This window comes from Neolamprologus brichardi, chromosome 12, assembly GCF_056152115.1.
Source record: "Neolamprologus brichardi isolate AB-2024 chromosome 12, ASM5615211v1, whole genome shotgun sequence".
NCBI classification, from domain to species: Eukaryota; Metazoa; Chordata; class Actinopteri; order Cichliformes; family Cichlidae; genus Neolamprologus; species Neolamprologus brichardi.
This window is the reverse complement of record NC_142115.1, coordinates 19,386,548-19,402,729: the sequence shown is the minus strand read 5'-3', so window position 1 is coordinate 19,402,729 and position 16,182 is coordinate 19,386,548. Positions and strand designations below refer to the sequence as shown.

Sequence of the window (16,182 nt, the reverse complement as noted above, 5' to 3'; positions counted from 1 at the left end):
CATCCAGTTCATGGTATAAGTGTAAAGAAAGCACGGAAACCGCTGCTCTTTCGCGTGAAATCACAGAGAAGGTTGAGCAGAGAACCGGTTAAGCTTCTTAAACATTTAGCTAGAATTTATTTATTAATTGTAATCCAGGTTGGACGACCATGGCTTCGGGAGGGGAGTGAGTATAAATATCATAGTCTATTCAGACAATGTTTATTTCGAATAAAAGACCAACCAACAAATCCCTTTTAATTACCTAATGTAAGTTAAAATACGTTAGTTTATTAAAGTTAGCTGGAATGCTAATACATTGCTAACAGGGTAGCTAATGGGGTCAGTCACTTCATCCTCCGCACTTTTGTCCGTTGGTTAACGTAACAGTGTAGTTCTCACAATTCTACAATTCCCTTTGATTGTTGACATTTGTCTAACTGTTGTCATTCAGGCCGTTGTCGTTGACCGGTTAACGGTGCTGAGCGTTAGCCAGCTGTGTGACAAAGCGCAGTCATCGCTGTCGTGTTTGAATGCTAACATTAGCTTAGCAGCACTGGCAAGGCCACAGCCATCCACCATCACACATCATACCGACACAGTGGCCTACCCACCGGTGAATGGCCCGTTTTTAGATTGGTCATCAGATTTTCATTACAGCGAATATAAATGAGCTCAGTAAATGGCATAAACCCGTGTTACATGTTAAAGGCTTTAGTAAAGAAAACGCTAGGCAGCTAAATGGCTATCTTTATAGCTATAGCTGCCACTGTGCACAGCACAAACAAGCTAGCAGGCTAACAGTGTTGGACACTCATTCCAAATGCCTCTCAGTTTAGTTGGATTCTATTTACCGTTAGCTGAACAGTAATGCAATTATACATGTAAGCAATATGTACCCCACGATTACGTTGGTAGCTAACGTCTGAAAAGTCACGCTACATTTGTAGCATGAGTGCTTAGGGAGGACCTAGCTAACAAAGTTTTTCTAATTCTTTTGCTGTGTCATCTGGGCTCGCTTACTCGCCAGTGGGTTAGCGCAAAAGCTACGGTTAGCGTGCTAACAACATGAAAGAGAAACCATATAAACTGTCCCGGACTTTTACAGAATCATATTGGTGATATTATACCCATGTGTTTTATTTTAATATTTTGAATGTACGAATGATGGCGTGAATTGTCCGTATGTAGCACTGAATCACAATCGGCGAGTTGTGTAAACGACCTGTTTGCACTGAATAATTCAAAGTTGGTCATAAGTGCTTAATTACAAGAGTTAATGTAGAAACATGGGCATGTACTATAAAATGGGGGTTTCTGCCACATCCTGTAAATTACATTTATAATACTTATTTCTGTGGGTCATTATAAAAGTCTACAAACAATACACTGACATACACAACTTAAGCATTTGCAGTAACAACGCAAGGTACCAAAACTTTATTGTACAAGAACTCCCATTTGAGTACTAGACATCCCAGTGTTGTTTTTACAGTGTTGCACAAGCAATTGTCTTTTGAAGGAGTTCACATTATTGACTCCTTTATTAAAGTTGACTCCATTATTAAAGTTTCTTTCAAAACAGGGTAGAAAAAGGTGCTTTGCATTTCCCCAAAGACAAAGCCAGAAACTTTACTAACAACTTTATTAATGATGTTACTACACTTAAAGTTGACTAGTACTATGACATAGCAATGATAACATTTGACTGTTTTCATTTACAAGTAGTTTTCCTTTTCTATTTATTGTAATGTATATAATATGCGCGGGCTTGAAAAAAAAAATTACCAGGCAGAGTGTTGTTAACATTTCAATTGATTATCTCAGAAAAAAAATCAAGATTTTGAGATGGTAACCTCAAATTTTGACTTGGTCAGCACTTTTTTTCCTTCAGTGGTGGAAACTACACATGAGACCTTAAAGGTACTGAAACATTGTGTTTGACTTTCTTATTTTGCGCTCCTCATAGATCCAAAAATGATGATCTTGCAACTGCAATTCTGAAACAGAAGAACAGACCCAACAGACTGATTGTTGATGAATCCATCAATGAAGACAACAGCGTGGTCTCCCTCTCTCAGGTAAATAGTTGGAATGGTTTATGGCTTTATTAACAAGTTCAAGACTTTGATTTTTCATGAAAGGTAGTAACACTGATATTCACAAAATAATGGTTTAATGTGTTTAAAGACCAAAATGGATGAGCTGCAGCTCTTCCGTGGAGACACAGTGCTGATGAAAGGAAAGAAGAGGCGCGAGACTGTGTGTATTGTGCTGTCTGATGACACCTGTTCTGACGAAAAAGTTCGCATGAACAGGGTGGTCCGCAACAATCTGAGGGTCCGCCTGGGTGACGTCATCAGGTATGTAAAAGCACACAACTTTATAAAAAAAATGTAACGACTTTTGAAAAATTTGTGTTTTTAAGGCTATTATCTCCCTCAGCATTCAGCCATGTCCTGATGTGAAGTACGGAAAGAGGATTCATGTTCTTCCAATAGATGACACAGTAGAAGGAATTACTGGCAACCTGTTTGAGGTCTACCTGAAGCCATATTTCTTGGAGGCTTACAGGCCAATCCGCAAAGGTGAGTACCAGTTTCTTTTGTCAGACCAGAGGTTTTATTTGCATATTTTATCTCTTTCAGGGTACACCAGCTTACCACTCTATTGAAACTGTATGTTTTCAACTTTTACCTTGTCAAGGTGACATTTTCCTGGTCAGAGGAGGAATGCGTGCTGTGGAGTTCAAGGTGGTAGAGACTGACCCATCCCCTTACTGCATCGTTGCTCCTGATACTGTCATTCACTGTGAGGGAGAGCCAATTCGGAGAGAGGTGGGTAGCAGCAACTGTGTGTGGTTTAACTTGTACTGAAAAGAAAAGAAATGAAAAAATCAACTGCACAAAAATGTGAACAGCTTGTGTTTGAACATGCAGGATGAGGAAGAGTCCCTGAATGAAGTGGGCTACGATGACATTGGAGGAGTAAGGAAGCAGTTGGCTCAGATCAAAGAGATGGTGGAACTGCCACTCAGGCACCCAGCCCTGTTTAAGGCCATAGGAGTCAAGGTGAGACTGCTGGGGCTATTTATTTATTTATTTTTAAATTAACTTAAAAAATGTAAATTGATCATCTGGTTTAGCTTTCTTCTAGAATTGTAAAGTAAGAATTTAACTGTGTTTTTGAAAAAAATGAGGCCAATTTTCCCACTCAGCTAAACAATTTACACAGCCTAGAGATCCTAATCTGTTCCAGTAAAAGTAAAAGTAAACCTGTGCAGGAATAACCTGTGGAAAATACCTACTGGTAATGACACAGACTTTTAGAGTATTCTTCATCTGTGTGTATGTGTGTCGTTGTTTTTTTTCTGTTTGTTTTTTTTATTTTTTGTTCTTTTTTTGGGCTGTTGTGCTATGCTTATCATATCTGGTATGCATTTCTAGTATTTCATCAAAGTAAAGTAAGAGTGCTTTCTATATTTTGTTTCAGTTTGTTTCATGTAATGGTTGATGAGAGGTTCAAAGTTCAAAGAGATTCAGTCTGCCGCCTTTATATCCGTCATAAAATACTTTCAATTTAAGAAAAAAAAATCTTGTCTTAAATTTGATTTCATTCATCAACCCCCTTCTTTACAGCCACCGCGTGGAATTCTGCTTTACGGACCCCCTGGAACTGGAAAAACTTTGATTGCCAGAGCTGTGGCCAATGAAACGGGAGCTTTCTTCTTTCTGATTAATGGTGTGAACATTAATTTATTTCCTCTATACCTACGTAATCCTAGTTAGGACTGTTTGATGCTGGAGTGGATTTAGATAGGGTTTGCTGTTTTTGGTTTTTAATGTCTGTAATTGATTTAAATGAGTATTTATGAGAATCCTATCAGTAGCTGATACTATGGGTGAGGTTGCTTTTCAAACTGTTTGCCTGTGTCTTAGGCCCTGAGATCATGAGTAAGCTGGCTGGAGAAAGTGAGAGTAACCTGAGAAAGGCCTTTGAGGAAGCTGAAAAGAATGCTCCTGCCATCATCTTTATCGATGAGCTTGATGCAATTGCTCCAAAGAGAGAAAAGGTAAGCAAGATCATGGAACTGAATAGGTGGCTAAATACATACACACAGTCAGTTTTATTATGTGACTCTTGTGAAATAAATTTAAGTTTCTGGACCTTGGAAATGAAAACAAAATGTTTAGTAATTATTTATGTATTTATTGAAGTTTATTTTTTACTGTGTTAAAAATCTAGCAGCTGCGACCTGAACCAAAACTCTGTCGTATTGATGACTACCTGATTAGGTACTCTAATTCAGTCAGCACTCTAAAATCTACATGGGATTTAAAATGTCCTCTGTTTTTTATAGACTCATGGAGAGGTGGAGAGGCGCATTGTTTCTCAGCTTCTGACTCTTATGGATGGCCTGAAACAGAGAGCTCATGTCATTGTCATGGCTGCCACCAACAGACCTAACAGCATTGATCCGGCTCTCAGGAGATTTGGTAAAGTATATTTAAAGCATGTTTTTAATTGACTTTAGGGTCTAAACCTAAAGAAACATCCACTTTGTGTGTGTCTGTTTGTCATAAAATGTTAAGTCAGCAACACACCCTGAAGTGCAATTTAATTTATAACATCTCACCATTTCACTACAAAATTGTGTGAAGAGTAATTTTAAACAATATTTAGGCTTAAATTTAAGACTTTAATAATTTATTTATGTATTTATTTTTACATAATATTCAGCAGTGTCAGAATATGTTCGTTACAGCTTCTCTTCTGGCAAATTCAAATATAATTTTTCAAGTTAAATCATTACTTGAACCGATTCGCGCACATAAAGTTGTTACATTTTTAGATAACATGAAGAGTTCTGTTTGAATGCCTCCTAAAACCATGTCGTTGCAGTTTTAAAACTGCTGGTGTGTTGATTTTGTGGGGTCTGCAGTTTAATTGTGGGTCACTTTCTCACAACTCTGCACTTCAGTTTGTCAAAGCTGTCAGAAACATCCTCACCAAGGCTTTTCAAAGAGTTAGACATGGTTGTTTTCTGAACATTCAAATATGAATGCTGTTAAATGGAATGATTTATGCTGGTCTTAATACTAAAATACTTCTGTAACATCAGCAGATAGTGTTGTACTTCTCTGTTAGCGAGGCGCTAAACATGGGGTGTAAATGTTTTATTTATTTATTGTTTTAAATAATGTTCAGTGAATTATCATGGGGGGATGCATCAGCTGCAATATGTGCTCAACAGGAAGTTAAAATGGGTTGTTACTGTGCAAACACATCAGTCATGAATTCCCACAACATGTTTCCACATTCCTGAAATGTGGTGTATGCACCAATGCAAAAAAAAACAATTTTTCTAGTTTGCATTTAAATAAATAGCTAGTTTTACTCTTGAGTTTACTCTTGGACTTTAATAATCTTATTCATGTAACGGTTTCTCAATAAAACTAATACTTGGGTTTAATCTTTGTCACTTTCAGGGCGTTTTGACAGGGAAGTTGACATTGGTATCCCCGATGCTACTGGAAGGTTGGAGATTCTCCAGATTCACACCAAGAACATGAAGCTGGCTGATGATGTTGACTTGGAACAGGTTTGTACACATAACTCCTTTCTTGTAATTGGTGTGGTTTAAAGATACAACACATGGATTCCTTGAACGATGGGTATAGCCATATGGTTATTATTGCCTGAGACTTAGAAGTGAAATTGTACTACATGTTTCAAGTAATTATATGTAACTATTGTTAATCTGCTGTTATACTATCTAATGAAGAGCTACTTTCACATTACTCAGTTTCCAAGCTAACCTTAGTGACTGTACTTGGCCTGGCATTTAGTGTATTATAATTGTTCCTTGTGACACAGTCATCCATTATCAAGTAGCTGAGTTGCATAAAGCTACAGATGTAGGTCTTTGTCACATGTAAGGCACATTGCTTGGAAACCTAGGGAAGAATTCCTAAGTGTTGAGCTCTCCGTTTCCAATTTTAGGTAGCCAATGAGACTCACGGGCATGTGGGTGCAGATCTGGCAGCTCTGTGCTCTGAGGCTGCTCTGCAGGCCATTAGGAAGAAGATGGACCTGATTGACCTGGAGGATGAGACCATTGATGCTGAAGTCATGAACTCTCTTGCTGTCACCATGGATGACTTCAAGGTAAGCAATCTGATACTCCTTTGTTAACTGGGGTTACTGTTACATACAGGGTTGCTGTCATGGTAGGGACAGTACTATGTATCTGAGTCTGGAGTTGGATTGATGCAAATTTCATTAGGGGCTATGCCAGGTTCTGTGTTCAAGAAAGTGCATGTCTGATGTCTTCAGCAGTTCCGGCCTAAGATGATATTCACATAGCCAGTAGTTTCCTTTTGGCGTCAATACTAACACAATCAACTCTGTTATCCAGTGGGCTCTGAGCCAGAGCAACCCATCAGCCCTGAGAGAGACTGTTGTTGAGGTTCCCAACATTACCTGGGAGGATATTGGTGGTCTGGATGATGTCAAGAGGGAGCTGCAGGAATTGGTGCAGGTATGAGCCTCATTTAGAAATGTCTGAAACAACTGATACATCGTAAACTGAAGGCTTAGTGTTGTCTCTAACTGTTTTCCCCCTTACTTGTACTTAATTTAGTACCCAGTGGAGCACCCAGACAAGTTCCTCAAGTTTGGCATGACCCCATCCAAGGGTGTGCTATTCTATGGTCCCCCTGGATGTGGTAAGACTCTGTTGGCCAAAGCCATTGCCAACGAGTGCCAGGCAAACTTCATATCTATCAAAGGACCTGAGCTGCTCACTATGTGGTTTGGAGAGTCTGAGGCTAATGTCAGAGAGATCTTCGACAAGGTGAGACTTTGTAGGATGTCTGTCGTTGCATTTGGATGTCAGAGAATTTGAATGTTGTTTGTTAAATCAGAGCTGTCACATTTAACAGTTTGGTGCTGGATAGGAGAGATTTCGTTGTATATTTGATGTGTGTGCTCATCTTCTACATGTAGGCTCGTCAAGCAGCCCCATGCGTTCTCTTCTTTGATGAGCTGGACTCCATAGCCAAGGCCCGTGGTGGCAACGTGGGAGATGGCGGTGGAGCCGCAGACCGTGTCATCAACCAGATCCTGACTGAGATGGATGGAATGTCAAGCAAGAAAAACGTCTTTATCATTGGAGCCACAAACAGACCAGACATCATCGACCCTGCCATCCTGAGACCTGGCCGTCTGGATCAGCTCATCTACATCCCCCTGCCTGACGAGAAGAGCAGGGTCAGCATCCTGAAGGCCAACCTCCGCAAGAGTCCCATCAGCAAGGTGACAAAGCTGCTACTTACTCACACAACTGACACACCCACTTAGCTCTTGTGGTTTTTTTTTTTCTTGGTGTAGTTACTGTAGCATACAAACAGTTAATGCTGAATTCCTGTAAAATGTTGTCATTTTGTTAAAAATGGAAAATTTGCTTGTAATTACTTCAGGATTGTTTATTAGAACAATGATAGATGTTAAGAAATGGTCTTACAAGCAATTTAGAACATTAATAGAAATGTCCCCTTTGAGGTTTCATCAGGAGTGGCATCTGGTGTAAAAACTGCCACCTCAGCAGAGATGCCCAATATGATGGCCCCCTTGTGACAAGGGGGAGCAGCCAAAAGTAGCTAACAAAAAATGTGATTTACTAATTGTAACCGAATAGAAGTTAAAATTTGACATTGTCTCTGTTTGATAGGATGTGGACTTGGACTTCCTGGCTAAGATGACCAACGGCTTCTCTGGAGCTGATCTCACAGAGATCTGCCAGCGGGCGTGTAAACTGGCCATCAGGGAGAGCATTGAAAACGAGATCCGCAGAGAGAGGGAGAGGCAGACCAACCCATCAGCTATGGTCAGCACTTGTTTTATCTCCTTGTTCACTTTTTCATATCAGGATGAGCATCTTCAAACTATTGCAATGCTGCTGCCTCTGATCTCTCATGTATAAAATGTTGATTTCATAGGAGGTAGAAGAGGATGATCCTGTACCGGAGATCAGGAAGGACCACTTTGAAGAGGCAATGCGATTTGCTCGCCGCTCCGTCAGTGACAATGACATTCGCAAATACGAAATGTTTGCTCAGACACTGCAGCAGAGCCGTGGCTTTGGCAGCTTCAGGTACTTTCATTTTATACTAAATTTTGAAAGTCATGTAGTTTTAAGTTTTGCAGAAAAGAACCATTAATGTGGATGCTATTCCTTCTAAGTTCTCATTGATTGTACTGTAATTAGAGCTGGGTGATATAACAATATGTATTGCGAAATAACTTTTTCTCGATAGAAAAATGAAACTATTGCGATAGTCTCTCTCTCTCTTATATATAAAAAAAAATGAATAGCCAATACAAATTAAGTAGCGCAGAGCCGAACCAATCACAGCCGCAGCGTCACGTAACTTGCTACGTACAGCACAAGAGCCAAGCCGCACATGTGTATTTGTTTGGGAAGCAGCCAGCCGCCGTGTGGCTGGGTAATGGAGGAAATGAGTGTGCTGACTAGAGAAAAATCAACCGAGAGCTTGAGTGACCAGGTTACCAAAGAGAACACAGATGACGGTTCCAATGCCGGAGAGACTGTCGAAAGGAAAGGCCAGAGAAGTTCCGTAGTGTGGAGGTATTTCGGCAATTTGAAGTCTGATTAAAACAACAGAGTAACACGCACTGTGTTCGCGATCGTGGCTCAAGAGTTGGGAGTTCGCCTTGTAATCGGAAGGTTGCCGGTTCGAGCCCCGGCTCGGACAGTCTCGGTCGTTGTGTCCTTGGGCAAGACACTTCACCTACCGCCTACTGGTGTTGGCCAGAAGGGCCGATGGCGCGATATGGCAGCCTCGCTTCTGTCAGTCTGCCCCAGGGCAGCTGTGGCTACAACTGTAGCTTGCCTCCACCAGTGTGTGAATGTGTGTGTGAATGGGTGGATGACTGGGTGTGTAAAGCGCTTTGGGGTCCCTAGGCGGGACTAGTAAAAGCGCTATACAAATACAGGCCATTTACCATTTACCATTTACTGTAAATTGTGCCGAAAGCATGTTCCCACAAAGTCTGGAAATACAACAAACCTTTTTTATCAACTGAAGCAGCGTCACCCACTAGAGCACGCTCAGTCTCTGACTGAAAGCGCTAATTCGTCATCGAAAACAACCAGGGGAATCCCTTGCGAAGCAGCAACAGTCAATTGAGTCGGCTTTCTCCAGCATCTTACCATATGACAAAAAAGCTGAGAGACAGCGACATAACGAATGCCATAGCTTACTGTCTTGCTAAAGACATGCTACCAATAAACACGGTCGAACATGAAGGATTCAAGCAGCTAATTAAGGTAATGCATCCTCGTTACCAACTCCCTGGACATAAAAATTTCTCTAGGACAGCGCTTCCAAAGCAATATTATATAAGTTAGTCAATTTGGTCTCTTCTGTAAAATAAACTAAGATTTATTTTTAGAATTAATATTTTGTTTCTAAGTGGCAATTTAGTAGTCTGTTTTGTTTGTTCTATTTTGAAACTTAAATGCTTTAGCGGCTCATATCGTGATATGAAAAAATCTTATATCGCCCAGCTCTAACTGTAATATGATGACTATTTTGAGTAGAGTAGATTCTTTAATACACTCAAAAGCTGAAACCAGCTGAAGGATATCTGGAGAAGTTTCCTCTGAATGTAAGAATAAAGAATAAATAAAAATGTTTCCTTTCAGGTTTCCCTCCAGTGCTGCAGGCGGCAGTGGTCCAAGCCATGGCTCTGGTGGAACTGGCAGTGGTCCAGTGTTCAATGAAGATAATGATGATGACCTGTATGGATAAACATACACTGCCCCACAGTGGTCAGTACTGGGATCACACCTGTACAAATCTCACCAGATTCCACATTTTTAGGACTTTGTGCTTCTTTCATGTGTTCCTTTTTTTTTTTCTCTTTTGTATGTTTTTTTTTTTTCCCCTCTTTTTTTCTTTTTCTTTTTTTTCCCCCTTGGAGAAAGCATGTAGCTGCTTGGTTTGCCCTGGCTTTGATGTGGGTGGGGTAAGGGGATATTGGAATTGGAAGGTGGAAAAACTGACTGTGGATTTCTTTTTCCTGGGGTGGGGGGTGATGTTTGAGTGGCCTCATTCTCAGTATATCACAACCAACATGAATGACTATAGTGATGGAATTCTATGCTAGAAAGAAAAGAGAAAAAAAACACAAACATATTGCTAATGACTTCCTTTTTTTGTTTTGTTTTTTTAAATAAACAGTAGCATATAATGTATTACAAATTTGTCAAGGTTATGTTGTTGGAAAATAAAATCTCACGAAACAGAACTGTTGTCAGTTTCTATTAAGCTTTTTTTATTGCTTGTATATTAGGCATTACAAAATTAAGTTAAACAGATACTTGATTCATCAGAGTGAGGTTAAATCATCTGCATTTATGGTACCTAGTATTATTTGCCATTTATCTGCCTGTTTGACAGAGATGTAAATCTTGCAAAAAGACAGCATGTAACAAAGTTTTTGTTTGTTTGTTTGTTTTCTCCCCCCTACTTCTACCAGACACTAAAACTCTTTACAGGGCAGTTTGTAGTTGATGAGTTCTGTCTGTTCTCTGCTGTCAGCAGAGTGAAAGACGTGATCAGTAGTGCTGTCACTGGGCTAAGATACTGTTCCGTTTCTGTCCACACAGTGTCACTGTAGCTGTGAGAGAAACACTGCTGCTTGGATTTTCTTTTTTTTCTTCCCCCATACTGAAATTGTAACGAGAGGGAGGGGGGGGGGGGGGGGGAGTGTGAAAATTGTTCAAAACCTATTAATTACTATGAAATTACAGTCATAGTGACAACTCTTCTTAAAAAGTATACATCGACTTTGCTGGAGACTCGGTAAGCATCATGGAAGGGGAAATGAGGATGTTCAGCATCTCTCCACACTCTCTTGCCGTATCTCTGAAGAAACAAATGCAAATTGTAGTTAATGGTTTATTTTAACAATTTGCCTATTAATGTACTACTATACCCAAGTAACTCCAAACACCTCACAGTACACTTCTGAGAAACTGATTAAAATCCAAGACCTACTGAAATCACCAGCTGTGAGCCTTCTCCAGAGGGAGACTACAATAGTTCATGCTTTGGTATATAAACATCTAAATATTTAGGCTCTGGGGGAAGAAGCAGTTCAGAATTGTTTTTAGGTGCCAAGGAGACTTGGTGACTTACCTCGACTGTTGGAGCGATGAAACGCTTGTTGTGGTTGAAGGATTCAATGCTCTTCGTGTCCTCTTCTGACAAGGAAAAGTCAAACACGTTCAAGTTCTGCTGGATTCTGGAAGGCGTCACGCTTTTGGGAATACACACAACACCCCTCTGAATGTGCCACCTGCAAATGAGTCATTGAGTCATGTGATTAGTCAAATAAATGGAGGAAACTGTTAAAGGGATTAGTGGTGATTGTATTACTTTGAGTTTTCCTGCCTTACTGGAGTATAACCTGGGCCGGTGTCTTCTTGTATCTTTGGGCTATGGCTCCCAGTCGAGGATCTGCTAGCAGACTTGGTTCATTAGCGGAGGCCCAGGGTCTGTCTCCACTGCCCAGAGGACTGTAAGCTGTCACACAAACTCCCACTGAGCTGAGATGGAGGTATGAAACCTGGGTCCGGTCTTATTCTCCTTATACATGCTCCCATTAGGCTCCATTTTTCAGAAACACCAGATCTCTTACCACTCTTATGCAGACGATACACAGTTTTACCTTTCTCTAAAACCAGGTGCTGATAGTACGCTGCAGAAAGTCTCAGAGTGTCTTAGCGACATACATTGCTGGATATCTCTGAACCTTCTCAAACTAAATCATGACAAAACTGACATTATAATCTTCAGTAAGCAGGACTCTATTAGTCTCATAAGAAACAATCTGGGCCCATTATCAGCTAATGTACATCCCCATGTAAAAAATCTTGGTTTCATTTTTGATTCCACTCTCAAGCTGGACAAGCAAATAAATTCAGTTGTTCGTGGCAGTTTTTTCCAACTCAGGAGCATTTCTAAACTCAAAAATATCCTGTCATCTAAAGACCTGGAAACTGTTATCCATGCTTTCATGTCGTCACGTCTTGACTATTGTAACTCTCTCTATTTAGGCATTTGTCACTCAAGCCTGTCACGCCTGCAACTTGTTCAAAATGCAGCCGCAAGGCTCCTGACGGGTACTAGAAAGAGAGAGAATATTACCCCGGTTCTGGCATCTCTACATTGGCTACCAGTTAAACATAGAATTGATTTTAAGGTTTTATTATTTGTTTTTAAAGCCCTCCATGGTTTGGCTCCAGGTTACATTTCAGATCTTCTTAGCCTGCACTTGCCCACTCGATCTCTGCGCTCCTCCAGTCAGATGGTTTTATCAGTTCCACACTCCCAGCTCAAATCTAGAGGTGACAGGGCTTTCTCCATTGCCGCCCCGAGACTCTGGAATAGTCTCCCCCCCTTCATAAAATTCTCTTCATCCTTGGAAGTCTTTAAATCGAATCTCAAGACCTACTTATTTTCCAAGGCTTTCGGATCTCTTTGATATTACATGTCTTACAATTTTTTTTTTTTTAAAAAAAGAGTTTTCTTTCTATTTTAATTCTTTTATTATATTATCCCTCTGTTCAGCACTTTGGCCGACACTTGATGTCTTTTAAATGTGCTATATAAATAAAGATGACTTGACTTGACTTGTTACTTTGACATATTAATCTCAGAAAGGATGACTGCCAGTTTGAATGTTAAACAATCATTAAACTGACCGACAGTGTGAGAGGAGATCTGCTTGAGACAAATGAGGATGGCATTCAACCTGTAACACAGACACACAATTATTAGTTACAGTTTACTGACTTGTTTGAACAGAGCTGAAAAAATGTAGCTGCACCTGGTTTACTACAGGTTTGTGTCTGGCCATGCTTATGATGTCATCAGTCTGCCTGGCATTGAAGTTGGACAGACCTATAGCCTTGACTAGCCCTCTATCTACGAGGCTCTCCATGGCAGTCCAAGTATCCCTGTAGTGTGTGTCAGAGTAACAAATGCTTCCATCTTCCTTTCGAGGCATCAGTTCCTTCCCCCTCCTGAAACGCCCACACAGAATAGCTGCTTCAGGTAAAGTGACAATTCAATCTCTGCTCAGTTACAGCCAGATGGAGACGTATTAACATTACTGAGTGTGTGTAGTTACTCACTGAAATGCTATGGGCCAGTGCATGAGGTATAGGTCCAGGTAGGAGAGACCCAGATGTGCTAAACTGGTCTTGCATGCCTCTTCAACATCCTGGGGGTCGTGTTTGGTGTTCCACAGTTTGGAAGTCACAAACACTTCTTCACGTTGCAGAGCCTGGAGCGGAAAGTATGACACGGATACAAACAAATGACTGCTCTGAATACAGGGAAACACTTGAACAGGGCACATTACAGACAGTGACAAGTTTGAGCCTGATGGTAGTGAACTGCAGACTTGAACCTATGTTAAAACCAATCTTTATCTACATGTTTTGGCTTACAGACCAAATATTAACCACTTCTTCGAAACCATTTGCTGACACAGTGGTTTGTATACACTCTTTAAGCTCTTCTTTAAAGAAACATTATGTTATTTGGGTTTCTGACATTTATTTGAAAACAACAACAACAACAAAAAACCCATGAGAGAAGTATAGATGAAAAAACATCTTGGCAGAGCTTCCTAACCTCAGAAATATAACTAAAACTGTCATACATCTCTAACCCTGCAGTGGCCCTCAGGTTTAATAAACAACAGCAACAATCAACAGAAAAACACTTCACAGGTAAGATAAGGAGCAGATATCTTGTTTGTTTATGTGACTAAACTGAAAATATTTATCCGTTTTTAGCTGAATGTCAGTAGATTTATCAGTTAACACTGTAAAGCCTGAAACATGAAATAACTGCCAGGAAATTCTATTTAATTGTAAAAATAAATAAATAAATAATAATAATAATTAATTTGCTCACAGTAGCACTGCATGTGTCTGATAGGCTACCCTATTACATGGTCCAGCAGATAGCTCCTACAATTCTTAATATCATTCTAAAGCTCACTTTTAAAGCTCTGAGTCAAGAAAGCATGTGGATTGCTTTGAAAAGTTTGGCTAAATATTTGTAGTTTTTACTTTTGTATGTATTTTTATGCTACGTGTCCACACCAGCCTACTGATGTGGCGGACGTGAAGAGAATAAAGGCACCTGGAGCTGATTAAAAGACCACCAAGGCTCACCTTTCCTGGACCCACCCAGAGAGCCAGAGCCTCTCCAACCTCCTGTTCATTCTCATAAACAGCAGCACAATCAAAGTGCCTGTATCCGCACTCTAAAGCTGTATGCACCGCCTGCTTCACCTGAGAACACACAGAGACAGACGTAAGCTTTCTTTAAAATTCTACCATGTCCAAAAACATTTGTTGGACCTGCTAACTCTGTGTGAGTGTTTATGTCCCTGCCTTTCCCGGGGTACTTTTCCATGTGCCGAGTCCAATCACGGGCATCCTCTGCCGTGTCGAGAGAGTCACAAAGGTGTTCATGCTCCAACTCCGAGAACCTGGCGGAGAAAAGACAAAGAGGAGTGTGTGAGGTCTTCACTCGCGAGTTCATATGAGGCTTAGTTGTCTGGTCATCATGACCAAGTCTTAACACTGAATCACTGATTAAAACACATATGAGTTCATTAACTCTGCAATACAGCTGGGGTCATGTGTATGAATCATATACTCTACATATGCAAATTCCTTTAACAAGCAATCGTCTTGCTTGCTGACCCACTTTTCTGTTATTAGCTGTTCTTTTGCCATTTGAGCTTAAAACTGTGTTTCGGTGAAAATATAAACTCTTTGTGAACTCAGCCCCGTCGCAAGAAATGGCTGATGCGGCTAGATGCCATTCGTCACAGTGCAGAGTTACTGGAGCACATCTCAGGCAGCCTTTCCATGGTTCGCTAATTGCCTGTTTTATCCTCAACATGTGGGGCGCACACACAGACTTTGCTCATCAGGCACTGCAGTTGTTTCACGTGATCTCCCAGCACAGATCACCTTCCCTTTGCTCTGCCCAGGGTGCAGGAGAAAACATTTAAACCAGTAACCATCAAACACAACCAGCATTTGAATATAAAGTCTTTCTTCTCGTACCTGGAATCGCTTCAGAAGATGAACTGGCGATCAGTTGAAGGTTGGGTCCATCAGAATTTTAGCACGCTGAGGTCAGAGTCTGTCTTCATATGTTTATCTGTAACTACGGCTGATGGAAAATGTCCAAATTCCACCATGCTCGCTGTTAAACATTCATGTCCAGGGTCACAGGGCAGATTTATTTGTTTAGAGGTCCTGGTGGCTGCTCAATTTTTACTTCCATATTACTATCAGAATTTGGAGTCTTATTCCAGTTTTGATCTTGCTAACCTTAAATGCCCAATCAAATCAATAATCTATCCCTCTATCTATGTCTGAGAAGATGAATGCAGCAGGGAAGACGAAAAAATAGTTTTGATACAGAGATTTGTTTACATTCTTTTGACTATTTTCTCTAAAGAAATGTCGAATAATTTAGTCTTCAAACATGAAGTTAAACAAAACCATGACTGAAGATTAGACAAACAAATCTTGGATGGATCTTGTTAACCTTACAACTGTAATAAAAACGGTCAGATAAATGTATTACAGTGGCCTTCATGCGCAAAGCAAAAATATAAATACAGAAAACCCAACAATTTTAACTTTACAAGCAAGGTAAGGACAGGCAGGTGTCATGGTGGTAAAGTGTTTAACAAGACAGTTACTGGTTCATGTTGGATGGCTGGGGCCTTTCTGTGTGGAGCTTGCATGTTTTCCCTGTGCCTGCATGGTACTCCTGAGGGTCCGAATAACATTCGTGAAACTTAAGTAACGATTCTAAATTGGTCATACCCGTGAATGTCTTTCTATGCTGTCCACTCTTGCCTCTGTACGCAACCACAGAAGATTTCAGATCAAACAGAACTCGAACAGTGTGACTGAAGTGCAAACTTTTAGCTTTAATTCAAAGCATTTTACCAAAGTATTGCATTAACTTTTTAGAAATTACAGCCATTTATAGTCTCCCATTTTCCGATACTTAAAAATTATCGTCTGACACGCAGTTTCATGGCCAGGTGAGATCTGTTCCTTTG

At 40.4% G+C, this 16,182-nt stretch overlaps 2 protein-coding genes across 2 annotated transcripts; one reads left to right on the top strand and one right to left on the bottom strand.

Moving 5' to 3' along the window:
• The first annotated feature begins 11 nt into the window (after positions 1-11).
• vcp (valosin containing protein) lies at positions 12-10,330 on the top strand. The gene is made up of 17 exons (XM_006784172.3): positions 12-166; positions 1,949-2,060; positions 2,170-2,342; positions 2,425-2,567; positions 2,686-2,816; positions 2,919-3,050; positions 3,618-3,720; positions 3,918-4,051; positions 4,340-4,475; positions 5,469-5,581; positions 5,983-6,147; positions 6,398-6,520; positions 6,623-6,835; positions 6,988-7,296; positions 7,712-7,867; positions 7,980-8,134; positions 9,710-10,330. The coding sequence occupies exons 1-17, from the start codon at positions 150-152 to the stop codon at positions 9,813-9,815; spliced, it is 2,421 nt and encodes an 806-aa protein (XP_006784235.1). The 5' UTR covers positions 12-149; the 3' UTR covers positions 9,816-10,330.
• A 475-nt stretch (positions 10,331-10,805) lies between these two features.
• On the bottom strand, positions 10,806-15,248 carry akr1a1a (aldo-keto reductase family 1, member A1a (aldehyde reductase)). The gene is made up of 9 exons (XM_006784173.3): positions 15,167-15,248; positions 14,483-14,580; positions 14,261-14,380; positions 13,208-13,359; positions 12,901-13,096; positions 12,776-12,825; positions 11,468-11,617; positions 11,208-11,367; positions 10,806-10,934 (listed from the first exon to the last, which is right to left on the bottom strand). Exons 2-9 carry the CDS (start codon positions 14,561-14,563, stop codon positions 10,806-10,808), a joined length of 1,038 nt encoding a protein of 345 aa, XP_006784236.1. The 5' UTR covers positions 14,564-14,580; positions 15,167-15,248.
• Positions 15,249-16,182: the final 934 nt, after the last annotated feature.

What these genes read in the sequence shown, in the direction of transcription:
- vcp (XM_006784172.3), top strand. An exon ending in CGCCTGGGTGACGTCATCAG is followed by an intron (nt 2,343 to 2,424) that starts GTATGTAAAAGC and finishes TATCTCCCTCAG; the next exon opens with CATTCAGCCATGTCCTGATG. An exon ending in TTGCTCCAAAGAGAGAAAAG is followed by an intron (nt 4,052 to 4,339) that starts GTAAGCAAGATC and finishes TGTTTTTTATAG; the next exon opens with ACTCATGGAGAGGTGGAGAG.
- akr1a1a (XM_006784173.3), bottom strand. Translation starts at nt 14,563, where the DNA reads ATGAACACCTTTGTGACTCTCTCGACACGGCAGAGGATGCCCGTGATT. An exon ending in CACTGGCCCATAGCATTTCA is followed by an intron (nt 13,097 to 13,207) that starts GTGAGTAACTAC and finishes TGGGCGTTTCAG; the next exon opens with GAGGGGGAAGGAACTGATGC. An exon ending in CCGGCCCAGGTTATACTCCA is followed by an intron (nt 11,368 to 11,467) that starts GTAAGGCAGGAA and finishes ACTCATTTGCAG; the next exon opens with GTGGCACATTCAGAGGGGTG.